Source organism: Chenopodium album, chromosome 12 (assembly GCF_948465745.1).
Source record: "Chenopodium album chromosome 12, dcCheAlbu1.1, whole genome shotgun sequence".
Lineage (NCBI taxonomy): Eukaryota > Viridiplantae > Streptophyta > Magnoliopsida > Caryophyllales > Amaranthaceae > Chenopodium > Chenopodium album.
This window is the reverse complement of record NC_137845.1, coordinates 54,693,848-54,721,749: the sequence shown is the minus strand read 5'-3', so window position 1 is coordinate 54,721,749 and position 27,902 is coordinate 54,693,848. Positions and strand designations below refer to the sequence as shown.

The window sequence follows — 27,902 nt, the reverse complement described above, 5'->3', positions numbered from 1 at the left end:
TTACATGGTGTTCAACATACATCTTTGTTTGTTGACACCAACATTTCTAGGCATAAAAATAATAAAAACTTTAAAATTTTTATAATATAAGTTGTACAGAAGTCTGACAAGATACCACTTGACTATAAGTCTATAATATTTCTAATAGATTAATGTAATTGATTAGCATATGAAAAAATAGTGTCAAACAACAGTTAAGACTTTAAAATAGAGATGTCTTTACAGAAACAACACACTAAACTATAACAAAAAGTCTACTCCTCATCTATTCAGTAGCTCTAACAGAGACTCTAAACACAATTTCTCTAAGAGTCATTACTCTTAGTACCTTAAGCAAAAATAATACAATTTCTACAACACCAAATTGAATAAATGATTTCTGTAAGAAGCAACAGGTACAATGAGAGTAAAACAAAACTACTAATATAATTTCTTCTTGACAATTTTCGTTGCTTGCTGTATTTCAGCATCAAAATTATTACATTCCTTGAAAATACTAACAGTTGCAAACACTTCCTCCAAACAGCACGAAAAAAATTGACAAATCAAACAGATGGTGAAAAGTCTTCCACACATCACATCAGCTGCAAATTATTCTACAGTCAATCTATTTTTAGCGGTAAGATGATCTTATATTGTAAAGACAACCACAGCATAAATAAACACTCCAAGGACTAGTCTCGCTACAAATAAGCTTCTTCCAGGGAACTTTTTCATGGATAGCTTTAATAAAACAATCTCTCCTTACATAACAGTAGTCAATCCTCCACATTGATCAATATAAGTTCTGCATTGCAAGATCTTCTTTAACATGCAGAAGCAAGTACTTAGAATATTAAAAGGGAACCAGATCTCTTCCCCTTAATATAGCAAGTGTTTACCAGATAGTGAGAATTTTTAATCAAGTTTTTTAAGTTCGACCTCCAAAATGGAATTGGGGCAATCTTATGGGGATAGAGGGAGCAATGCATATAAAATACAGGTAACACGAAAAAAAAAACAACACCATAAATTTATCTTTCTTCAGCTCTTCAATCCTTTACAGCTTTGCATCTCTTCATAAGTTCAAGGGTTAATAGGGTTTTAGAAAAGTGAGAAATGTTCAGGTAAATCTTCATCCATTCACTTTCATCTCTTCCAACCTTTTACATAATTTCTTCTACATCTCCATCCGCCTAGATATAAATTTGTTAACTACTACTTCACTACATCAAAGAAAAGCAACCTCTCCAGTCTCCAATCTCTGTCAAGCCAAACTACCCGAAATTTGTCATGATTAGGAATTTTCCATGACTCTGATGAACCCCTTAGATCACTACATACATAGGTATACACAGGTGGACATGGTGGTACTCTGAAGTCTCAACCTCCTATCAAGCCTATTAACTCACTATGTTAGCTAAATTATTTTATGCATCATCTATATAAGCCTTTCAAACAAAGGTCGTGTGAGGTCATTATACTTTTCTACTTTTTCTCTCTTTTTCTATAGCGTGAACTTTTTATATTAGTATGTGAGATCATGAACTCCTTGAACTTCACTCTCTAAGCCCCAGACCAAAGGCTTAACATCTCAACTCATGGTCTCTACCCCCTGTCGCTTGGATGAAGATTTAACCCAAGGCAAAGCCACCACATGGTTATTAGCAACATTTCTCATGGTATGAACATTAAATTCTGTTTTGAGAGGTGGATTCTCTCCCAATTTAGCTTAACTGAGCAAACCCAAACTACTCAAAACATGACTTACCCCTCCCTAATCTTATCCAATTATCGAATTTCTTTGACAACAAACTCCCTAACTTATTTCCAAAGCTACACATAAATAACTTATAATGAAACTGCCTCAAATGCCCTTCCCCTTACATCAGTTCCTTGCAGATGAATGGTGCTGGAAAGCTCAAGTTTATATACTTACCACATATGATGCTGATGAGTTGGTGGCAACATTGGGTATGAAATTGGAGAGCAGTTGGCTGAACGCATTATTCTCTCTGCTAGTAAGAAGTTACGGAACAGACTGGCAACTAACTGATCTTGTCTGAATAACCTCTGAAAAAGATCTGTCACATGAAAAACATATCCAAGAATCCCAAATTTTTAACCAAAACACAATCACACATCACAAAAAAATCCAAAAAAAAAAAAAAACAGCTTTTACCACGTGGGAGAACACTCCATGCAATTGTGTCAGTCACTGCTGTAAATATCCAATTAAGCTCACCAAGAAGTGTCTTACGATCACTTAGACAACCAGGAATATTGTCTATGAGTGAATGATCAAGAGATTCGTGAAGCAAGGATCGTTTGCAGAGCCTGATAAACAAATTCAAACAAAATAAATGAGTCACTACAGAAATGTGACATGACAAGCAAGAATATAAGATTGTTATTAGGATTGAAGCATGAAAAACTCTATAGGCATCATTATAACCCCAGGATTGAAGCATGAAAAACTCTATAGGCATCATTATAACCCCAATTATTTGAGATACATATAACACTACCATTAAAAGCATATGAAGTTTACAAGGGATAAGTTTTTGGACCCCAGATCATCTAGACATAGGAGACCTATTAAATACTATGAAGTTATGTTCTAAACTTCATCCATCCTACTATTTGGCCCTACATAAGCAGTCTTTTCTTCACCAAATTGATTGACGACATTGATACGGCTTGCTTCTACACAGTTCAGCGTAGCAAGAGTCAAAAGTTTGCCCTATACCCAGCACTGTTCCTTTTCTCACACACATAAGCCACAGACACGCTGACAGAAACCAAAAAAAAACATAAAAAACTTCAATTAGCATAAAAAGATATCATGTTCGAGATCATATTCAGGTTTAGAACTCAGTTATGTATATAAGAATTAGATACAGTAAATTCGAAATTCAATTTCACATGAACATGTTTAAGAGCCGTCCATAATTTTAAGAATGCGCTTATAAAGAGGACAATCTATATTATAAAAAGAAATTCTGATAAAAATTAATCCATTGCCTTTTACAGTATCAATCTTCTTTTAAAGTTTATTCAGAAAATAGTTCTTACAGGATTGACAGCCTACATATTATTTAGAGAAAGTAAACAATTAAAGATATTCAAGGCGAAGAAAAGCAAAACAGAAAGCAAGAAACGTTTAGTAAAAGTCACTCATGTACTTGATAGCCATTCTCTCCTATCTAAAACTGAAACCCTGCCTGATTATTACATAGACATAGCAGAGATGCAGAGCTACTGCCACCATCCACCAAAATTCAACCACTTCTCTAATCGTTCTCAGACAACCACCCATCCATCAGCGATAAGGATACCAAAATGAGGTATGCCTCTCTCCAGCGTTTCGTTCCATTTCCATGCAAAGTAATGGTTCAAGCCCTTCAAGGTTTAGGTCGGTTCTCCATAGTAAACTCTACTATGCAAGAGAGTATTGATTTGCTTGCTGAAGTTAGAATTTTGAAAAGAAAACATGGATTAACTGAGACCCCCCAGACCTCAGCATTACATGTCCACACACGGGTGAAGCTGCACTGTCATATGACAAGTCCATGCATCACAAAAGGGAAAATTTGGCTTGAGTGAGCCTACTAGATTGACATATTCTTTCACACCAATGTAAACGTTAACGAGGGCAAAAGAGGCACTGCCAGATAAATCATTTTCTAACAAAACCAAATATATATATTTTTAAAGTGAATCAATTAAATATCACACATATCTCTAATGAGTAAACAGGTAGGTAGTTGGAAACCTTGACTTAAATAAAAAGTAAGAAAGATAATTACCATCTCAAGGCCATCTGCATAGGTGTTGTGAGGCAAGAAGTGAAAAGATCAGCAGGAAACTCAGCACTCTGAGGAAGGGTCTCATGAGCTTCACAAGCTGCAAGCAAGATGCAATCCTTTGCAGCACCAGAGGAAATAGAAGCATTGATAAGCTGTCAAAAATCAAAACTAACAATATCATCTACCAACAATTTACCTTTAGGGTCATGAGGAAAAGGGCATTTAAGCACCAATAAAAAGGTCTATACTACTATACCTCTATGAAAGCATTAACTATATTTCCAGCAGCAGAACAATCAAACACATAGATTGAAGGTGATTTTAGCCAGGAATCCAATTCAGTGACTCGCAAGCGGATATACTGTGTATAACTCTGCATAAGTGCAAATTGAAGCAATGAGTCAACTCCAAGAGTTTAAGCTAAAAGGGAAGTGGGACACTCAAGAAGCAATTTACCCTATTTAAGAGCCACATTACACCATCACTCGTTGGTTTTGGTACTCCATGTCCATTGTAGTGAAACAAAATTCTCTTTTTCTTCGCAAAGCTACGATAAATATTACAAAATCTCTCCACTTCTTCTACAGTCGGATCAAGCTGGTACTTATACTGAGCCTGTGAAGAAACCAGAAAATTAATATCGAGCAACATCATTCCGAAAACCAGCCAGAAGAGGGAATGAATATGATAATAAAAAATAATTTTAAAAAATAGCAAAAAAACAAAAGTGTGCTATGGCAAGGATAGTAAGTAATCACCTTGGGTTGCCATCTTTCATATTGCAACTTAAGGGCCTTTCCAATGGCTTCCAGTGCTTTTTGAGGTGGCAAGGCCAATGGGTCTGACACCATAGAGCACAGGCTAGGATGAGTAAAAAAAATATTATACATATAACAAGAGCAGACAACAAAGCAGCAGCAACAGAGAGAACACAAAAGCCTCAAAACAACAAAGCATAATATCACATTAAAGAAGAAGAGATCAGGAAGTATATGAAAGAACCTACTGAAAATATAGTCATCAAGATTCAAGAACAAACAATTCATTCACCAAAAATGCCTAATCAATCTTTCATGGATTCTTGCTTAATAATTGTTTTTGCTTTGCTTAATTTGATTACGCTTGAGTTGATCTTTTAAGCTAAGTGATAGAAGCCATGTTTATACCATGATAATTTTTGCTTTTAACATCACAAATTGTAGAGAAGAGCATGAATAATTATAATTGAGAAGTATTTTTTTTTTGTTTAATTCATGTAATTGGCCAATAACATGAGTTAAACATCTACCAACATACCCTTACTTTCCTTTTTGTTGAAAGGTAATACTACCTTCGTTTAATATTATCTGCAACATTTTCCAAACACGAATGTTAGACATTATCCGCAACAAAATAAAACTTTCTTTTTCTAGTAAATTTTTTAAATGAATTTACCAAATACCCTTACTTAAATTCAATTAACACATTAAATAAATATAAAACACTTGTTATTAACTTAATTAAAGTCAATGGTTCTCACCCAATTCACCCCAAACTAATTAGGGGCCGTTTGGTTGGGGTTAATAATCAAAGGGAAAGGGAATGAGCAGGCCTCATTCCCTTTGTTGGTGTTTGTTTGTCACTTTTAATCATTCCCTTTACCCATTTTTATTTATAAGTTTACCCAATATTACTCTATATTGATTCCCCACCCCCCCCCCAACAGCCTTTTCCATTCCCTTTCCTTAGCCACCATGCCTATACCAGCAACCACCCTTCTACCCTACCCCCACCGCCCAACCACCACCTATCCACCTCGCCGCCCTTCCCCCGGCCATCGATGTCCCTTCTCCGCCACTCGCGGAACTTTGGTAAGCTCGCATCTCCCTTGAAAATCTTCCCTGGCCCCTCGTTAGAACTCACTTCCCCTGTTTGCACCTCCCCCACCCTTCGCCTGAAATTGTCGCACCTCCCCCATCCCTCGAAAACCTTCCCCGACCCCTCATCGGCCATCGCTGCCCCTGTTTTGATCGAGCGAAGTTCGAATTGAAGAAAAATGAGAATTCGTTGGATTTCTTAATTGGGGTTTTCTAGGGTTTGGAAGGTATTGATGATGGATAATTATGGTTTATGAGCTTAGAATTGACGTCAATGGCTAGAGGAGAATGAAGAAAAGGTGAAAGGGATTAGGGGAAGGTTTTGTGCGATGGGCTCCAGGAGATTCCGACAAGGTGGTGGCTGGGCGGTGAGGTGGCTAGAGAAGTGGGAAAGTGAAGGAAAAATGGGATGTGGTGATGTAGGTGATGGTGCTGTGGTGGTGGTAAATCCGGTGATTCCCTTTGTTTTTTTGAAACAAACAACACACTACATGGAATGGTTTTTCATTCCATTCTCTTTCATTCCATTCCGTTTACTATGTGCGAACCAAACGGCCCATTAATATAACCTTTTCAATTCACCCCTATTCAACTAAAATCATCTTTCAACTCAATATCATTTCTCTTTCTCTCCTCTAACCACCACCTTCAATGTAAACCACCACCACCTTTAATGGCAACCACCACCACCAATCTCTATTGTCTCTCCCTTTATCCACCCACATATTTCTCCTCTCTTTCTTCATCTCCCTTCGTCGTCTCCTTCTCTTTGCATTTGCCTCCCCCTTTTTCTCCTCTATTTTTGTTTCATCATTTCCACTAAAGCTCTTGAGGTTTGTATGGTCAAATAAAGTCCTAATTGATGATGAGAAGGTAATAAATTGTCTTTTTTTTTTATCCTTATCGTTCATATTTTAAGGTTGTTGGCTTTTTTGTGTGTGTGTGTGTGTGTATGGATAGGGAAGGGGTTTCTGGTGGTGGTTTATCTGGTGGAGGTAGTCGGTTGTTTTTGTTGGTGGAGGTAGTTTCGACATGAGGTTCAATGGTGGTGATGAGGGTGGGTATAAGGCTTCGGGGTATGGGTGAGGTTTCAGGGAGAGTTAATTTGGTTATAGGTGGTTGGGAGGGTGTTTATGAGGTGGCTAAGGTTGACGACGATGATTTACGGGGTCAAGGTGGGGCCAGTGTGGGTTTTGGGTGTTAATGGCGGGGTGGTAAGAGATGAATGGTAGTGGGGTGGGTAACGCGATTTCGGTGGCTAGGTTGGATGGGGTGGCCGTTTTAGTAGGTGGCTTAGTGGATTTGTGAGGCGGGTGTTATGGGTGTTGGGGTGGGTAGCTTAATTAAATCATCCAACTTTCTCCTCCTAACCTTACTCATCTACCCTTCCTTTTGCTAATCTACTTTTATGAAATTTTTTCTTGGGAATTGTGTAGCCAAATTTGTTGCAGATAATACGAAACGGAGGAAGTATTTCTACAGGCTCAACTATAGTTGGAAAATTGCATTATGTAAAAAGGTGCGAGGTGCACACAAAAGTTCTTGGAGCCTAGGTGCAAGGCGAAGGCACAAACAAGTCTAAAATAAGAATTTTAGGTAAAAGGATCATGTTTCCAGTAGCTAGGGTTCTTCGAATGGAGTTGGGGATACACTCAATACAGCAGTTTACCTCTCCCCAATATTAAGGCGCATATAACTTTGCATTCCAGGAAAAAGTGTACATATACGAGACTTTTGTAGGCATTTGTTAAATCGTAAGGGTTAATACAAGATTATAAAATTAACAAATACTTAAATTACATAGTTTAAATATAATCATGGTTTAACAACAAAGCCTCACCATTTCACATTGTAAAGCATATTTTATTGACCTAACAAAAATTGTCCATCTTAACAAAGGGTGTTTCAAAAACCCGCAATCTTATCCGAATTAAATGTTCCCCATATCACCCGAACATTATATCTTGTATTTTAGTCTAAAGTTACTTCTTATTTAAATATATAGTGAAAGAATCCCCAATCTCTCACCATTAAGGACTCTAATCTTCTACTAATCTACTATTTACTACTCAATATTGTACAATTATTTTAAATTCAATAGCGTGCAACAGTGACACGGTCCGCGTTCAACTCATCATATCTGTTCTTATGACATCGCAACAATTCCCACAATCACAAACAAGACCAGATTTTGAACCATGCTTATAATTTAACTGAATTACAACATAGAATTGCTATAAGCATGGTACAAACACCTTAAGACTTGTAAAAAAAATGACTACAACTTCTTTTACTTTAAAGTTTTAGTTTAGCTAACAAATTAACCAAATCATTATTTGTTTACAAAAATAGCTTATGATAATTGAATAAAAATTAAAAGGATTTCCTCTCCTTGTAGATTGACCCCTAATTTGCTTAGTCTCTGCTAACATATGACAACGAGCACTTGCTGTATTGTATAATTTTAATTCATCATAAACCCATTCATGGATTTCAAAGGTTCTCTTTTTCCCTTCGTTAAGCACCATACATCAGTAAGACGACCTTTTCAAAGTTTTATGACATGGAGAAATGGCAGCAACTTAACAGCTAAAAACTTTTCAAACAATCTTTTACTTCTTATTATCTTCATTAGATATTTCAATAGATATATTCATTCTGCCATTATCATTTAGAATTATATAATCAAAAGGAAAATTTGAAAAATACCACCATGTAAAGTAGTGAATTTTGACATTACCACCTCAAGTTTTTTTTATTTAATCGTACCACCTAGTTTTTTCCAAAACGTTTAAAAGTTCCACCACTTTTCTGAATGACGTCATCATGGGTCCCACTTTTTCATTTTCCCTCTCTTTCCCCTCGATTTCCCTCAAATTCCCCTATCTTTTCCCCTCTTTCTACCTACCTATTCATCTTGCAAATTTGATTTCAATTATAGCATTTTCGCAAATTAGGGTATTAATTTCTGCAGTTAAACCTTCAATGAATTGAATCGATTAGCGTAATTAGGGTTTGGGTAATCAATTTGGGGGTTTTGCTCAATTCAAAAAATTAGGGTTTATAAATTGATTAATTGATGAATAGCTGGACAACTAAAACATGTAATTGGGGCGAAAACACAATTAAAACATGTAATTGGGGCGAAAACACTAACACAATCCCATGATGACGTCACTCGGAAAAATGGTGGTACTTTTTAGCGTTTTGGAAAAAACTAGGTGGTACAATTAAATAAAAAAAACTTGAGGTGATAATGTCAAAATTCACTACTTTACATGGTGGTATTTTTCAAATTTTCCTAATCAAAACTATGCCACCTTCAATGTAACATTTTAAACTTAGTATGATGTAATGTTGCTAAAAAATCTACAACTACATACTAATCAAATAATCAAGGAGACTATTTTCTCATTAAAATAAAAAAATTGACCATAAAGATGCTAAAAAAGCTTGCTTGACCCTAAAGGCGTTCCCAAATTTTCAGTAGCGAAATTATATAGAGTAAGTTCGTTTACCCCCAGTAAAATATCATTAAGAATAGTTCTCTTGCCTAAATATATGAAAGTAACGGAGAACTTAACACAAAAACATTAGGAACATCTCATCTCCAAATCCATTGAATCGTCATCATCACTAAAGGGAACTTAGCCATAAGGTTCTTCAGGTGCACAATGAGCCCGGGATCACAATCCAATTATTAGTCTAGCCAAATCTAAGTAACATATGTTACAATTAAATAAACATGAAAGAAGTTAGACGTACCTATCCAGCACTCCAACCTCGCACATGGAGATATCTTAATAACGTCAGGTGGGTCACAATTGATATTTAGACATAGAACAAGAGCTGCCATTATCGTCGACGTCTGCAAAAATATATTGGTATTGTAAGAGATGGATCTACTGACAAACTCTTAAGTGGTAAGCATTGAACAACCACATCTCATCCTAGGAAAAATCAGAGTCATGATAGAAGGAATAAAGAATGTCAGCACTGCGCATCAAAAGCCAATATACGGGTATATCTGATTCAAAATCAAATTCTGAGAAATTTCTGTGACCTAAAACATGAAAATATAATAAAAAAAGATAATGTTTGAGTAAATATTCAACAGCCAACCCGATGATTGGCAACTAGGATCAATTTCAAAGTGATGAATTTCTAAGTACTAAATGAGCAGAAACCACATTATGAGCATAAATTTCTATTTTGATACTTCAAGATTGACATAAAATCTAAGCCATTATGAATGATAAGGACAAGCCAAGCCCTTGTCCATAAATTCCTGAGCCAGCATTTAAGGTCAGCCATCCTTATCCTGCCTCTTTGTTTACTTGTGTTAAACATACTGATAAGGATTCCAAGGATTCAGCAATAAGTCACAGCAAGTCACATTAGTATAACCCAAAATTCTGTTATAACAGAATTATACAAGTCAGCAAGTTTGTTATAACAAACTTACTCTTGACTGCTGGATTTTGGATGCTTCCAGATTTTCTTCTTCCTTACATTAGGAAAATATAAATAGCCCTGTTGTAATAATATGCGGTAAGCTTTTCATTTCTACAAAATCTAATACAAAAATTCTCCTATTTTCTCTCTCTAAAATTCTCTAAAAGTTCTTGAGTTTTCTGCTTCATTTTCTTCTTCATTTGTTCTGGAAATCGATCGTACAATTTGTGACATGGTATCAGAGCTATGGAGCTCATTTCTGATCTGTTAATCAAAATTTGGTGAAGCAAACGTTTGATTCTACAATTTTGTAAGAATTTCTTCGATCTCAAATTTGTTTTTTCTGATAATTTCTTCATCAAAAGTCAGAAATCTGCAAGTATTTGTGATTGATTGTTCTAGCTGCTTAATTCTTTTGGTGTTGATATTGTTGATCTGCATTGCAAATCTGAGATTCTTAGTTTGATTTTGCAAATTTCTGATTGCTTCAATGGCTGCACAAACTGAATCTGATCCTTCACTTGATCCTACATCACCTTATTATCTACATCCTAGTGATTCACAGTATAAACTAGTTTCTGAAAAATTCAATGGTAGTGGTTACAATGACTGGAAGAGAACTGTTATGATTGGATTATCAGCTAAAAATAAGCTTGGATTCATTGATGGATCAATTGAGAAACCTGAACCAACAGACACTGTATTGCATAAGGCTTGGTATAGGTGTAATAGCACACTCATTTCCTGGTTTATTCAAGTTCTTGATGTTACAATTGCTAGAAGTGTACTATACTTTGACAATGCTAGAGAAATATGGATAAACTTGGAAGAACGTTTTGGTCAGACCTCTGGAACACACAGAGTTATACTATACTACAGCAACTTGCAGACATACATCAGGAATCAGAGAATATCTCTACATTTTTTACTAAAATGAAGATGCTCTGGGATGAGTATGATGCTCAAAATCCTTTGCCTGTTGTTTGTACTTGTGCTAACTGCACATGTCATATTACTAAGAAGATCTTGAAGGCACAAGAGGATCAGAGACTTATACAGTTTCTAATGAAGTTGAGAGAAGAATTCAGTCAAGTCAGAGCTAATATTTTGATGATTTTTCCTCTTCCATCTATTTCTCATGCATATAGACTGTTAATGCAAGAAGAAAGGCATAGAGAAGTGTATACTGCTTCACATTCAGGTGAGGGAGTAGCTTTTGCAGCAGCACATAAGAGAAGATTCTATGAATCTAGTAATCAGCAGAGAAACAGACCAACTGGAATGTTTAATACTGGTTTGCAAAGAGGTGGAGCACAGCAAAGTTCTCAGCCAGCCTTGGAACAATACTTCAAGAAGACCTTCACCTTATTTTTGTGATCATTGCAAGATCTCAGGACACACTATTGAGAGATGCTGGAAGATTAATGGCTATCCACCTCACATTAAGGAGAATTGGAAGGGAAAAGGTATTGCAGCAGCAGTACATGGTGAGTTTGATGTTGAGGATGATTCTCAGCAGCCTAATGAAGCAAGTGGAACTACAACCATTACTGTGGATCAATACAATCATCTTATATCTCTTCTAGACAAAAGGAATGAAGATGAGAAAACCAAGATAGCTGCAATGGTAGCAGGTACTTCTGTCTTTTGTCTTTCAGTAATTCTCATTGAATTATTGATAGTGGAGCTACTTATCATATGAGTCATGATTTTAGTTTGTTCCAGAATTATCATAGTTTGAATAATTCTGCTAGTAATATTACTATACCTGATGGAAGAAAACCGAGTGTTCAAAATAAGGGAACAATAAGTTTTGGTGATAAACTTGTGCTGAAAGATGTGATGCATGTACAATTCAATTTGATTTCAATTCCAAAATTGTGTAAGGATATGGATTGTGTGGCTTATTTTTCTCATGATGAATGTTACATTCAGGGCCCTATGACGAAGCCACTGCTGCTTTGGTAGATTAAAAGATGGTTTGTATTGCTTGGAGAGGTCTTTCTTTCAAGGTTGCCAAGAGTCAAGTTGTGCAGCAGTTCATTGTCCACAAGAATCTGTCCTAGATTCTAGTTCTATAAATAATGTCAAGCTATGGCATCTAAGATTAGGTCATATGCCAATAGCTAATTTGAATAAAGTCATACCTGACTTAGATACTAAGGACTATTTAGTATCTTGTACTTGTCAGATTTGTCATTTTGCTAAGCAACATAGATTGTCTTTTGGTCATAGTTCCATCAAAACATCTAAGGTTTTTGAGTTGTTACACTTAGATGTATGGGGACCAAATAAGGTAACCACTCATAATGGTTGTAATATTTTTCTGAGAATAGTAGATGATTTTACAAGATTTACTTGGATTTTCTTGCTTAAAAATAGATCAGATGTTGTCCAAGTATTATGTGATTTTGCAGTGTTTATTGGTAATCAGTTTGGGGCCACAATCAAGAAAGTCAGAACAGATAATGCACCAGAGTTATGTGAGGGTGAAATGAAGAAGTTCTATGCTAGAGAAGGGATTTGTCATCAGTCTAGTTGTACAGAAACCCCTCAACAAAATGGGGTAGTTGAGAGGAAGCACAAACACCTCTTAGAGACAGCTAGGGCTCTCTTCTTTCAGTCAAGGTTCCTGCAAGATTTTGGGGAGAGTGTGTGTTGACAGCAGCTCATTTAATCAATAGAATGCCTCTACAATGCCTTGGTTTTGTTTCTCCTTTTGAGAAATTTTTCAACCAAAAACCTGATATTGACCACCTTAGAGTGTTTGGCTGCCTGCGTTATATGTCTACCATCAAACAAGGCAGATCCAAATTTGATTCAAGAGCAAACCCTTGTGTTTTTCTAGGATATCCAGCATCACAAAAGGGTTATAGGGTTCTAGATCTTTCTACCGGTAAAATTCATGTTACCAGGGATGTAATTTTCTATGAGAAAAATCTGCCCTACACTACTTCTGATCCAAGCACAACTGTCTCTAATCTTCCTTTTCAAATTTTCCTGCCTTTATCATCATCTATTCCAACTTATTTTGATGATGATATTCCCAACATTTTACATTTTACATTTTACAGTCAACACCACAAAATAGCCAAACACCACAAAATAGCCCAAACTCTCACAATTCCACACCACAAAATAACCTAAACACCATCTGTTCCTGCATCAGTTTAGAATCTGTCTGAATCTAAAGATCAGCCTATCCTTAGAAGATCTACTCGACCTATCAACCCACCAAAACACCATAAAGACTTCATTCCACATTCTAAACCTGCTAAGAGACACACTGTTCTTGAATCTCAACATTGGTGCAATATGGTTATTTTTGAGAATTTATCTTCTGAACATAAAGCTTTTATTGGTTCTTTGGACAATATAGCAGAACCAACATGTTATGCTGAGGCTTCTTGTGATCCTGCTTGGGTTGAGGCTATGAACAAGGAAATTGCAGCATTACAGTCTAATCAGACTTGGGTTTTAGTTGATTTGCCAAAGGGTAAAAAGGCAATAGGGTGCAAATGGGTGTATAAGGTCAAGTTAAAATCAGATGGGACTGTTGAAAGGTTCAAGGCAAGATTAGTTGCTAAAGGGTATAATCAAAAGTATGGAATTGATTATCAGGAAACTTTTTCACCTGTAATCAAGCTTGCTACAGTCAGGTGTTTAATTTCCTTGGCAACTTCTAAATCTTGGTCCTTATTCCAATTGGATGTCAATAATGCCTTCTTGCATGGTGATTTGGATGAGATTGTTTATATGCAAGTTCCTGCAGGCATTCCTAATCTTGAAAACAAGGTCTGTTTACTTCAAAAATCTCTATATGGCCTCAAGCAAGCATCTTGGCAATGGTTTGCTAAGCTACTTGCAGAACTCAGAACTCTTAGTTACCAACAATCTCAGTATGACAGTAGCCTGTTTCTTAAAAGATCTGGAGATTCTTTGGTTTTGGCTGCTGTTTATGTGGATGATATCATTATTACTGGTAATGATGTTCATGCTATACAGTCTCTTAAGGATCATTTGCATGAAATCTTCACAATCAAGGATTTGGGCAGTTACACTATTTTTTGGGAATAGAGATTGGATATCTTGATTGTGGAATCTCAATGACTCAGAAAAAGTTCACTAAGGAACTTCTCAAGGATTCAGGCTTCAGTGATTTCAGGCCTGTAGTAACACCTTTACCACTGAATTTAAAGCTAACAGCTGAAGATGATGATTTGTTAGGTGAGCCTGAGTATTATAGAAGAATGGTGGGTAAGCTCAATTTTCTGACTCATACAAGACCGGATCTTTCTTATACAGTACAACATCTGAGTCAATTTTTACAGTCACCTGATTCTACTCACTTGCAAGCTCTCTATCATACTCTTAGATATGTTGCTTGTACTGCTGGTAAAGGAATTCTACTTAAAGGTTCAGCTGAACCTGTTTTGCAAGCTTATTCAGATTCTGATTGGGGTTCCTGTCTTGATAGCAGAAGATCTATATCTGGTTATGTGATGATGTTAGGGTCTTCTCCAATTAGCTGGAAATCTAAGAAACAAGGGACTGTGTCTAATTCTTCCAGTGAAGCTGAATACAGGGCTTTAGCATCTGCTGCTAGTGAAGTGAAGTTACTTGGCTTGTTAATCTGCTGGCTGAATTGGGATTGGATAAGCTTAAACCTGTTACCCTTCACTGTGACAATCAGAGTTCTATATATATTGCTAAGAATCCTGTTTTCATGAGAGGACTAAGCATATAGAAATCGATTGTCATTTTACTAGGGACAAGGTTCTTCAAGGTTTGATACATTTGAGCTATTTACCTACAGGACATCAACTTGCTGATGTGTTTACTAAAATCCTTCCTTCAGCACAACATGAGTTTCTCATTTCCAAACTTGGTATGATTGATACCATCCCAAGTTTGAGGGGGGATGTTAAACATACTGATAAGGATTCCAAGGATTCAGCAATAAGTCACAGCAAGTCACATTAGTATAACCCAAAATTCTGTTATAACAGAATTATACAAGTCAGCAAGTTTGTTATAACAAACTTACTCTTGACTGCTGGATTTTGGATGCTTCCAGATTTTCTTCTTCCTTACATTAGGAAAATATAAATAGCCCTGTTGTAATAATATGCGGTAAGCTTTTCATTTCTACAAAATCTAATACAAAAATTCTCCTATTTTCTCTCTCTAAAATTCTCTAAAAGTTCTTGAGTTTTCTGCTTCATTTTCTTCTTCATTTGTTCTGGAAATCGATTGTACAATTTGTGACAACTTGTATCCACAAAAGCAATATCCAAAAACACAAAATCTAGCTTTCTCATTAGTTTCTTCACCTATATGATGTCTGCTTTCCAGAAGATATCTCCCAATGGCTAAAGCACTAGCAAATCACCTCTTCTCCAATCTTCACCCGATCTCTCAAGTCTATGTCGAATTGACCAAAAAAGGCAACTCTTTCCATTCCGATACATGGAACCAAGCATCCTAGGAAACTACTGACCAAGTAACCAGGGAAGAATGAACTACTGAACACATTATCTAACCAACAAACAATACCAAAGTGCAATTCCAGGAGAGCTCAGAGAATTTTCCAATTTCCAGATGATTAATACTTCGGAGTATTTCCAAGCTCTTTATAGGCTAAAAAATCAATTTCTAATTTTCTGTAGTTGTCTTCCTAACAGCAAATTATAGACATTTAAGTACTTAATGAGTCTAAAAGATTCAACAATCTGTGGTTTTCAATATAGTTCATCTCTCCATTTAATTATTTATACCATTTTTCACACAAATCCATACAGCACTGTTAGATTCTCCCAGTTTCTGAATCTAATGCACTCCATTGTGCATAGTGGTCATACCGCATTGCATTCTCGATGAAAATTAATTGAAGATTATCTCAGCACGAGTAATGTTCACTCTTGACAAATTTGATTAACTGAAGATAATCTCAACACAAGCAAGGTTCACTCTTCACATATTTGATTAATTGATGATAATCTCGACACGAGCAAGGTTCACCATCCACAAATATGATATATGGACTTCCTAAAAGTACCACACACAACTAAGAGTATATCATGTAATCCACTAATTCGGAAAATTTGAAGCTGAAGAACTCGTTATCCAACAACAGATTTCTACAATCTCAAAGAAATACACCCAAACTCTACTCAATATTAATACAAAATCAACATTCACAAATTTTTTATACAATATACAATTACCCAATTCACATAGTATAATTCTATTCACACGAGATGAAAGCAGCAATTACAACTAAAACAAAGCTACTCAACACTTAGGATCAAACCCCGTCTACATCATTGCCCTTGCGCCTCTCTCCACACCCAAAAAATCAGATAAAAAACCGAAGCAAAGGAAGTCAACACTTGGGATCAAACTCCGTCTACATCATTGTCCTTGCTGTTCTCTCTAAATGGAAACAACAACAGCAACAACCAAAAAGGCCCTAAAACAAAATCAACATTCACGGATTTTTGATACATTATACAATTTACCCAATTCACATATAATTCTATTCACACAAGATAAAAGCAGCAATTACACCTAAAACAAAGCTACTCAACACTTATGAGTTATGACCAAACCCCGTCTACATCATTGTCCTTGCGCCTCACTCCACACCCAAAAAATCAAATAAAAAACCGAAGCAAAGCAACTCAACACTTGGGATCAAACCCCATCTACGGAGTACATCATTGTCTTAGCGGCACTCTCTAAATAAATCAATCAAAGCAACAACAACAAAAACAAAGATGATCTAGGAATATAAATAGGAATCTTACTCGATCCTTAAGCCGCCATTTCGAAACAAACCCACTGTCAGAGGGGACAGAATCCTCGTAAAACTCAATACTTGGAGGAAAATACATCGTACCACTGGCGCTAGTGGTGTCGGAAACTTCCTCGGCACGACTTCGGTACAACCCGACATCGGCAAGAGTGGCACTCGCCCAGGGTGCAGACCTCATGGAGTAAAGGTCCATTTTCTTGGTTTAGTCCTAACATTATTTAAGGTTTTATTAACAAATGCTTGCAACATACTAAGTATTAGCCACCAAATTTGACTCTCTTTAAAGTTTGCTCGAAAATACTCGTATACATTAAAATTGACTTGATAGTCGAGTAGTCGACTCCGTTAGGACTTAGGATATTTATTCTTTGGGTTTAAGAAAAGTAGGTTGTAATTGTAGTAGCTCTATTTGGTAACAGAATAACATAAGCATAATTACAATATTTCTACGATAAATATATTTAAGAATATGTTTAGTAGGAGTGTGTTTTACTTATAAATTCAATTAATCATTACCGTTACTACGTGTTTGTTTAGACGATAAATACATTTAAAATGGCAGGTGGGTATAAAATGTGGGTCCCACACCGCACCCGCCTCAATTGAAGTGGGTATGAGTCCAACTTTGGCAGGTAAGTAGGCGGGTATGATACAAAAGTCATATGCATACCCACCGTGGATAACTGGTAGATGGTGAATTTGATGCCATATCCACCCAATCACCCACCAACCCGCCTACAATCCCTATAGGCCCAATTTTATTTTATTTTTTTTTTTTTTTTTTTTTGGTTGGTAAAAAACAATCTTAACATCTAACATAAGATCCCATCCCACAACCAAAAATACATAAAAGGTCAGTCATTTTTTGCCACTTTATTTAAAAAATCCTTTCTCACAAAATGGATAGCATAAAATCAAAAGTTTCTTCTTATAAATTTTTCAATAAACTAAACTCCGTAGCTAAAGTTATGTATTGCATTTTTGAGGCAATTTTGAAACATAGCATAATGTTATAAAGATGTCAAAGATCCATCATGAATTGCACTTTAGTTAATTACTAGTTACTCAATTTTTTTGTCATGAACTCATGGTTAAAAAGGAAGCAAGAGTAACATGAATAATGTCACACCAATTGAATGATTTTTAACATAACAATCTCACATGATCGATTTCACAATTAAATGTTTTAGTTACTAGTTACACAATTTTTTTGTTATGGATATGATTTCATAACAATCTCACATGCACTCTTAGCTTATTGCATGCCCCCCTACATCAAGTGCAATGGATGCTTTGATTAGGTGTATCCTATGTTTAAGGATATGGACTGAAACATTGAATTGAAGCTTGAAGGCGTTGTTTTGGAATGGTCATTTGATGGTAACCATTTTAAAGAGTTGTTGCATTCATGTTTAAACTGATGAGTTATTCTTTGTGAAGTGATGGGATCCATGAACTATGATTTAATGGCGTTTAAGCTGAATTACATTCATGTTCAAATGGTTTAATAATGATGGTGTATGCTTTGTCGAACATCGATCTATCATATATACTTGCACCGGGTGCTCAGTGCTCTTATATTACATAATACTTCGTTTATATATGGTTGGCATAGTGAATAAGTTGGACAGTTGATCATGCAACTAGCCAGGACTTTTAATTTCTATAAAAACTAAACTTAACGGATTTGCTTAATGAGTTAAAACTTGCATCTTTCATAACATACATGAAGTTTATCATGTATACTTTATGTTTGAAATTGGCTGCTAAGGGATACTGGAGGTTGTTTTACATTGTTTCGTATCTTAAAGTATTTATTATGAGCTTACATTGTTTAGATTCTTTTCGTGCAGTCTTAAAGTAATACTCCGTAATAGACTCAATGTCAACCTCTAGTGTGATTAACCTCAAGGACACAAAATAAGAAATATATTACGTAAATGATTAAAGATGTGCATCAAAAAGAAATGATGTGCAATCTTGCCCATCATTCTTTCTCGTTCTCCCTAAGAAGATTCAATTAAAATTAATATGGAGTACTATAGGACATGAAAATATTACACAGGTAATTAAGTCAACCTTGCTGTATAACTGGTAGACATAACTAGTAAGCTGCAAGACTGTACGAGTAGTCTGGTAAAATTTCTACATGTGTAACAATGATGGATTGATAGCCATGATATATGCATTGTCCTTTTCATCTTAAGGATGTATTGTCTGCTTTATTTCGTCGTGCATCTTTTTATTTCACTTACTATATTTTTATTCCCACTTCATTATTCTAAGTCTAATAATATAATAAAACAGACGAAAACATTTTTGGCACTAAATTAAGGGTGTTGGTATTTCACATGATACCAACAACAATTTGTATCGATACCAACAAAACATTTTCGTATTCGTTGATATCACTGAATAAGGTTGTTGATATCATGATGATATCATCTGAAATATAATAAAATACCAACGCGTGTTATGAAATTTTTTTTCCAAGTGCGATAAAAGGGAATAGATGAATAATACCCTTATTATAATTCCTCCCAATATGATACCGAACTATGGTAGTTGACCGTCAATCATCAAAGCCACGTACATAAAATCTCAAACAAAATATCTTTGTTACACGGCTTGAAAATACTACTATAGGACACATCATTCGAAATGTCCGATACATATTGAACATGTGTCAACGGTTGATTAACGGGTACAACGTACACCATCAGCCACCAGCCCACCACCTATTAGAAGTACTCCGCAATACTCTTTCAACAAATGAACTAATGAAGGCACACCGCACACATGAAAGGGAGCAATGCCGGAATTAAACCCCTATAGGACGTGGGTCCGACGAGTCACGGGCAGATGCGTCTTATGTCTCATGGCTCGATCACATGACTTATAATAGTAGGGGTTAATAAAGGTCGGACCCATTCCAATGAATTCTCCCTTTTATCACTGACTAAACATTTTTGTAACTTAGTAATAATAACTAGTTTGCCTATGTCACATGGACCTTCTTAAATCTTCTCAGCATTATTGTTCATCTTCTATATTTGTATGCAATTATATGTTATGATTGGCCTCATGATTCTTGTTTTTGGTACTCTTCTATATGATTTCTTCACCTATTTTGTATTTCTGTCGCTCGGTTATTATATTATCTTTTAGTATATGTGTAGGTAAGTGGACTTCAATCTTAACATATTATTAAACTAAACAAAAAAATTAAAGTCGCCATCGACTCTCTTACTCTCTTATATGTAAGTACATGATTGAGAGCAACTCCAATGACAAATTAATTGTCAAATCAGCTTGTCATGTCACATAAGTTTTTAAGCTAATTATCTTTCTAACTAGTTTGAGCCTCAATAGTTAGGTATTAGCTTACTATTTAATTGTTAATTAATTACTTTCATCTTAAACTTTTAGCATTTTCTTTTTATTGAGTTATTTTCAAGCAAATTAGCTTTGACTGTCAAAGCTAATTATTAATTTGCTTGGCCAACCTAATTACATATTCTAGCTTCCTCCAATGGTTAACCTAGTAGCTATAAACTATTTGAATTTGCAAACAAGTCCTTAGTTATAACCATTGAAGCTGCTTTGATAACACAATTCTTACACCTTACAAGTTACAACTAAAAGGCTTTTCATTTTGTTTTGAGTAAGTACAAGATACAATGTACTTGTGAGCTCACTAGTCACTCCTTACTCCAAGCCAACAATACTTGGAGTACGATTACTTTTTTATGTACAAGATTTACATCAAATAGAAATTAAACATCTTGTAATAATGATTGAACATAAACTAATTCAACTTAATTAGAGCTACTTGCTGTGTGCATAATTTATGTTTATTTGTCTAATTGTCTGTAAGCTTTACCCAAAAGTTAGCTAAAACGCATATAGAAATGAACAATCCTAATTAAAAAGTGTAAATAGAAAATAATGGAGAAAGTACTCCGTATAACTCTTAGACTGCATTGGTTTATAACTTTTAGACTGCATTGGTTTTATGATTATGGTTGTTTAAAATAAACACATTATAATGAGTTACTTAATGTAGTATTTAAATAGTTTGGTAGAAGTGGTGTATCTAACAAATTGATTTTCCATATTTGTTTGGCAAAAGATAAGACCAACTAATTCCATTTTGACGTTGAAAGCCTTAATGATCACCTATGAGAACAAATTCAATTCTTTGTTTAACCGTACATAGTGTGCGTGGTATATACTTCTTTCATCTCAATTTATAAATTATGTATTGTTTATGTATATAAAACTTGATTAGTAAACATTTTGTGTTCACTCTACTATTTTTATTTTCTACTCCTGAAACTTTGTACTATTTTAGTTTTGATCACATAAAAAATACATTAGAAGTTCATATAGATCGAAGTATTGAGTACTAAGAAAGCATGCATGGGGCATGCATACTTGCGTAGCTTAGAAATAGTTACTATAATGACGATCCCAATCCATGGCTCCCTATATGATATATTTTCCCCGTTTCATAATAATTGATATTTGAAATTCATATTGAGAAGTTTTCAACAAGACTATATATACCTGACAAAAAGAGTTTTCAACAAAACAGTCAAAGTTTCTAAATTCGACCTCTAAAAAAGAGAAATTGTACGGTGCAACTTCATTATTCAAAATGTACAAGTACTATGAAATCAATAGAAAATCCAACCAAATGATGCAATAATAAAAATTCACTTTAAAAGGGAAAAAAAAAAAGTATATTGCTGGCGTAGTTCAATTTGCTAAGAAAGATCTCAAGTCTCAACAATGATAACTAAAGTAAAAAGGTTCTTGGAAGATATTAATGTAATCAATAATTTTAAACTTTCTTATATTATTAAAACAATAAAAATTAAAAATTAAACTTTCTAATGATGATAGTTTATATTTGTCCCTACTCGTAGTACTCATCTCTAATGATATTTCAAAAAGTCACTAATTAATCAGTCAAAATGAGATAACTAAGGTAGGTTTAATTCACCTAGTTTCCCACTAAGTATTTCTTTTTGTACATTATTATTATCTTCTTATTATATACTTTATTAGTAGCTAGCCTAACAAGAAAGTTCTACTCTTGTTACTTCAAGAGGAACCATAATTCCAAGAGGTAGGAGTTAAGGTTTGGTATTCTAGTATTTAAAATCTAGAATAAAATAAAGTATAATTTCGATGACTAGGTTTGAAAGCAACCGAAACAAAAAGATGCTTAATCCATATCACATACATGGAAAATGTTCTTATCAAAAGATGGATCTAGAGTGCACGGTCTCCTCATTTTCGTACATTCGATAATATAAAGATGATTTTTATCTAAGCTCAAATGCTCAATAATCAACGGAAGGACATACTCTGAACTATACTTATATGTGCTCGTCTTGTGTGTGGTGTGACTACTTATAAAAAAAAAATAACCTTTATAACATTGATCAAATAACCCCTGATACTAACCAAGTAATCTCTATAACACTGATTGAGTAACTCCTTTAGCACTGACCAAGTAACCCCTATTAATCTATTATACTAATGAAGTAATCAATATAATGGCTGGTCACACCGTGTGCCTAACCACATATAAAAATTTGTGATAAACAATATGTTAATTAGTTTTGTATGCTTAACTGAATTGGAAGTTGGAATGTAACTAAAGTTGTATAATATTTTGTGCCTTCCTTCTAAGCATATAAAATGTAATCTTAGAAAAATACTTATCAATTATATCATTATTTTTCTTAGGTGGTACATACGGTCCAATATGGAGCTATGAAAGTTAACACCACTACTACAAAAAGTGGAATAAGGAACGCATAGTATACAACTGTTAAGTTGGATAGGCGATCTCTAGGATTTTATAGAACGCCTAGATAAGATGACCGTTTTGTATGTTGAATCTTATATAACGCCTCTTTAGATAACCGTTCTATTTGACTTTTAATTATATTTTTTAAAAAAATATGACTTTACATAAAGAACGCTTTTCTTAGCTAACCGTTCTATTTGATTTAACATAATAAATAAAAAAAAAATCAGATAACATAAGAATATAACCCTAGGACTACTCTCCTCTTTCTTCCTTTAATCTTAACTTTTCAACAGCCGCTCCTTCTCATCCCTCTCATAGATTTCCTCTTTCTCTTCTCCTCAAATCCGTTTAGAGTTCTTCCCTCAATGAATTTGATCCTAACTGATCTGGCTGTTTGTAGAGAAAGAGATACTCGATCGACCTTATATTAGAGAAGCTTGACAATGGCGAGCGATGCGGACGCTGATGATGAAACTCCTCTGTTGATTTCGCCGCAATTTCCCATTGCTCCAATGGCCACAATCGATGATTTTAAGTTGGTCCTTTACTCCTTTTGAACTATTTTAAAGCCGTATCAGTAGGTCGAAGTCAATGAGATCCAATTTCAAGGTAGATCATTCATCATTTCATCTTTATTTTGTTAAATTTCATATTTATTTGGTTTCAGATCTTGTATGACATATTTTTTCATCCATTTCGATTCTATCATTATTTAAATTTTTATTTTTACATATATATGATTTAGATTTGAGAAGTTCGTTTTTTTTTCTCATGTTGTGCCAAATTAAATTTCAAATTAATCATGTCTTTTTGGTTGAACACTTCTGCAAAAACCCATCAGTGTTTGGTATATGATTGAAAATTTGTATTGATATCGTTATATCCAAATGCGTATGATTTCAATTTTTTATGTTGGATTTTGCTTGATTCTTAATCAAATCTTAATTTTGATGTTATTTTGAAATTGTATTTGTCACAATTGTAGAGTTTTGATTGGATTTTGGTTAGATGTTTTTTCATCATCAATTGTTTTAACAGTGTAGGAGTTTTGTTTTAATTGCTGGACATGTTTTGTGGATATAAGCGTTTGATAGAAGAATTTATATAGATATTTTTCTTTTGCTAGTTGTATAACAATGGTATTTTTTCATATTAATGCAGATTAATCATAAATGGAAGATCAAATACTATGCTTAAAGAAGATCAAATTTTGTGCTTAAAGAAGATCAGCAACACAACAACTTTGAAAGAATAAGAGATTCTTGTAGATTTTTTTCTAAATCTTGTTATTCCTTTTTCATCTACATTTAAGTTGTAAAAAAAATTTATTAATTTAATGGAATTTTCAATAAACTTTTGGATTTCCACTATTTATTTATTATTTTAATTCTTTTTTTTTATTAAAAAAGGAGGAATAGAGAACTGTTGGCATACCAAACCGTTCTCTATGGTGAAGGAAAACAAAGCGGCTAAGTGTCATGACCGTTCTCTTTTCCTTCATTTTTATCACATTTTAGGCCGGGAATAGAGAACTGTGATCAAACACAACCGTTCTCTATAGTTGAGTATACAAAACGCCTATTCAAACCGTTCTATAAACCTTATACATCGCTTAGCAGAAGAACGGTCCTCAGGCGATCTATAAGGACTATTTCGACAGTTCTCTAAGCCCTTTTTTGTAGTAGTGTACACAGATGTTGAAGAATCTCTTACAAATTTTCTTAAAAACTTTTGGGATAATCTAATAAAATACTTGTAGATTCAAGCTTTTTAATTCTGATCTGAGACCCAAAATAAATTTGTGAAAATTGAATGATATCCCCCACTTAACTTTCCAAGATGTTCCCTTCTAAAAAGCAAGACTCTTTTGGTTTTTGTAAGTGGAAGTTTCTTTTTTTAAAACTAAATAAATAAATAATTAAATGAAATTAGGAGAGTTATAAATATTGAATGTTGTCAATCTTGTCACATAGCTCCAAATCCTTCATAGAATCATAGGCTGCAATTACAACAACTACAAAAGGGAGAGAGAGTCTACACGAATTTAAAATAAATTATCATGAAACATTAAAAAATAATTTTACCAAAAATAAAATAAAATAAAATAAAAAAATAACAATTGTCAACTCCTAAAAAAATCATCTACATCTCATTATACTTCTATTTTGTTAAGAGTTGGCCTTAAAAATTTATTGTCAAAAAAAAATTCTAACATGGGAAGCAAAGTTACAAACAAGAATATACGTACAGACATATAAGTACAGAGTTTTACATGGATTTTATTAATTCGATGGTTTCTCATCAATTTAGAAAACAAACTCTATTAAATTGTTTTATAATCCAAACTTCCTAAAACTTCATAAAAATAAAAAATAAAATAAAATAAAATAAAACCACTTAGTATTTAGTAATGGTGATAAATTGTGTCAAAAATCTCAAAGTGTTTTTTTATGTCTTTAATCAATTTTTTTTACCCACAACTTCACATTTGTTTCTCCTCCCGCTCTTCTCTCCTTTTTTCAGCTTTGCTCTTGTGATACACGAAATTGAATAACAAGCTATTTATTTAAGTATTGTCATAAGTCAACTTTGTCACCAATAAAGAATGTAAAGAACATATCAGTTTAAATTCCATTTTCATATATAACTGAAAGCAAGAAGAACAATTTTTGTATGCCACATTAACTCAAAATGTCTACTAATCCGCAAACAAGGATAAACGTCTATACACTTGTTATTGTCTAAACCTTTAAAGTGTATCGCTTTAAAATAATAAAATTGTATCACACGTTCACTTTATTCTTACATAGTCCGCCCTTCATATGTCCTCAGCTGCTTAAATCACTCCACACCTTCTCCACAAAACAAAGAGGGACCAAAAGTTTGGTAATATTACCCCATCTAACCTTCCCTTTTCCCAGCATAAAGGAGGTCACACTCTACTTGTGTCTTTTACTAATTTCATCATCTTCATAAATAACTTGTTTTATTAAAAATAAAAAAAACTAATTGACATCCATTGTTTTAATTTAAAAAGAGTAATCAATGATTCTATGGCTGATTTTAAAAATAAGAAAAAACATTTATAATTAATTTTAACGTAAAAATAAATCAAATATCAGCCAATAAAAAAATCAATATAATGATAGTCATTCTAAAGATGACTACCATAGAATTATTATAAGAAAATAAAAATAAAGAAAAGATTAATACGGAGTACTCAAATCACTACGTATATACATCCCTTACTACGATATATAAGAAAATAGAATAAAGAAAAGATTAATACTCCATATTATTAACACCGACTGATATATATGTGTTGTCATTAAATTTAAGAGTGTACTATTAAAATTCATTTAATGCTTATATACAATCTAAAGGACTACCACTGTTGTATACTCCAATCTGAATAAATTGTAATTGTTTTTTAAATAGAAAATCAATTGTCTACTACTCACAATAATTAACTTATATTGGTAGCATTCTAGCTTTCATCAACTTTAAGATATTCTAGAAACCACAAGTATAACCGTACCACTTCACATCAAAACAAACAAACGTAGGTAAACCAAAAAATCTCATACTAAAAATTTAAATCATTCCTCCTATAATTTTTTTCAAGAAATTTTCACTTTCTAAAGAAAATAGAACTACTACCCCAAATTTTAAGGGAATCATCTAATTATACCTACAAAAACTAGCCTCTTGGTCCCCAATTTGGATAACAATTAACCAACCTTTCAACTATACTACCTTACAAATACACATACAACCCCTTCTTTTTTGGCCTTTCTTATATTACACCTCTTTTGTTATCTCCCTTTGCTTAGCTTAGTTCAGCTTATCCATTTCTCTTTTTCTTAAGTTCTCTCTTGTTATAGCTAGCTATGATGATGCACCGGAAGTTGTTGGAGATCGCGGTAGCGGCACCGACTACGACGAATAACCGGACGGGAGCACCGTCTAATATGGATACTCAGTTGACTCAAGCTAACTTTGACACCAACATGGTGATCATCTTGGCTGCTTTATTGTGTGCTTTGATATGTGCTCTAGGGTTGAACTCTATGGTACGGTGTATTTTAAGGTGTGGGCCACGGTTCGGGATGGAGACTGCGGAACAGGCGGCCGCACGGATGTCGGCCACCGGGCTTAAGAAAAGCGCGTTAAAGAAAATACCTGTTGCCGTTTATGGGGCAGACGGGAGTAAAGGAGGGTCATCTGACATGAGTATGGATTCAAGTGATGACACAGAGTGCCCCATTTGTCTAGGGGAGTTTATTGATGGGGATAAAGTGAGAGTGCTTCCTAAGTGTAACCATAGGTTCCACGTGTCGTGTATCGACACGTGGCTTGGGTCCCACTCATCCTGCCCCAACTGCCGCCACTCGTTACTAGAGACTATTGGCTCTACGTCGAAGGCGGCAGGAGGGGACATAATAAACGATGGGGGTGGCCTACTGACGCCACCGCCACGTGACGGTGGTGACAGCAGTGGCAGACAGGACCACGTGGTGGTTGAGGTGAGTGGTGGGAATTGAGTTAGTATTAATTGTGATTTTTTTTTAGTTTATGTTTTGTGTATTGGTGGAAAAAATTAGTGGTCCTGTAAAAAGAAAGTTAGATTGTTATGTATTACAAAAAGAGGGAGAAGCTTAGCTAAGATAGCTAAGTCAAATTGATCAATTACACCAGTCTTTTTTTTGTTGAGATGCCATTTTGGAAGGTATTCTTTTGACTATCATCTTTCATCTTCTATTTGGTGTTTTAATATTTTTTAGTTTTGTTACTCCTTAATTGAGAATTTTAGATGCTTGATATAAGCAACACTAAATTTGTTTTGTGCATAAACTGGAAAGTTGTAATACATGAAACAATGTATATATGGATTTGAGTACAAAAATTGGTATGTATAACTATACTTCATATAGTAGTTTTATTTTGTAGGTCGATAACTCAATTAGAACTCTCTTGTTAGGTTATTGAGTGAATTATTGGAGAGGTGTTTTTGAAAATAGATATTATAGTTTTCTTCAATTACAATCCGATAATGTGATGGTTCAATAGAGTTTTAACTAACCTTTTGGATATTTGTATTTGGGTCCATTATATGTATAGAGATTAATATTCAAATTTTTGTTTACCAACGAAAATTC

General features: G+C 34.4%; 2 protein-coding genes across 2 annotated transcripts in view; one reads left to right on the top strand and one right to left on the bottom strand.

Moving 5' to 3' along the window:
- The window catches only part of LOC145570642 (regulatory-associated protein of TOR 1-like), a 30,060-nt gene extending 12,890 nt beyond the window's left edge, over positions 1-17,170 (bottom strand). Inside the window, exons 1-8 of the mRNA XM_081629777.1 lie at positions 16,909-17,170; positions 9,410-9,512; positions 4,547-4,629; positions 4,245-4,403; positions 4,045-4,161; positions 3,789-3,940; positions 2,162-2,316; positions 1,919-2,063 (exon numbers count right to left, since the gene is read on the bottom strand). Coding sequence (XP_081485903.1) covers positions 1,919-2,063; positions 2,162-2,316; positions 3,789-3,940; positions 4,045-4,161; positions 4,245-4,403; positions 4,547-4,629; positions 9,410-9,512; positions 16,909-17,109 — 1,115 coding nt within the window. The 5' untranslated portion in view covers positions 17,110-17,170. The remainder of the gene's footprint in view (positions 1-1,918; positions 2,064-2,161; positions 2,317-3,788; positions 3,941-4,044; positions 4,162-4,244; positions 4,404-4,546; positions 4,630-9,409; positions 9,513-16,908) is intronic.
- Positions 17,171-26,220: 9,050 nt separating this feature from the next.
- LOC145572665 (RING-H2 finger protein ATL74-like) lies at positions 26,221-27,456 on the top strand. The gene has a single exon (XM_081631632.1). The coding sequence runs from the start codon at positions 26,634-26,636 to the stop codon at positions 27,285-27,287; it is 654 nt and encodes a 217-aa protein (XP_081487758.1). The 5' UTR covers positions 26,221-26,633; the 3' UTR covers positions 27,288-27,456.
- Positions 27,457-27,902: the final 446 nt, after the last annotated feature.

What these genes read in the sequence shown, in the direction of transcription:
- LOC145572665 (XM_081631632.1), top strand. Translation starts at nt 26,634, where the DNA reads ATGATGATGCACCGGAAGTTGTTGGAGATCGCGGTAGCGGCACCGACT.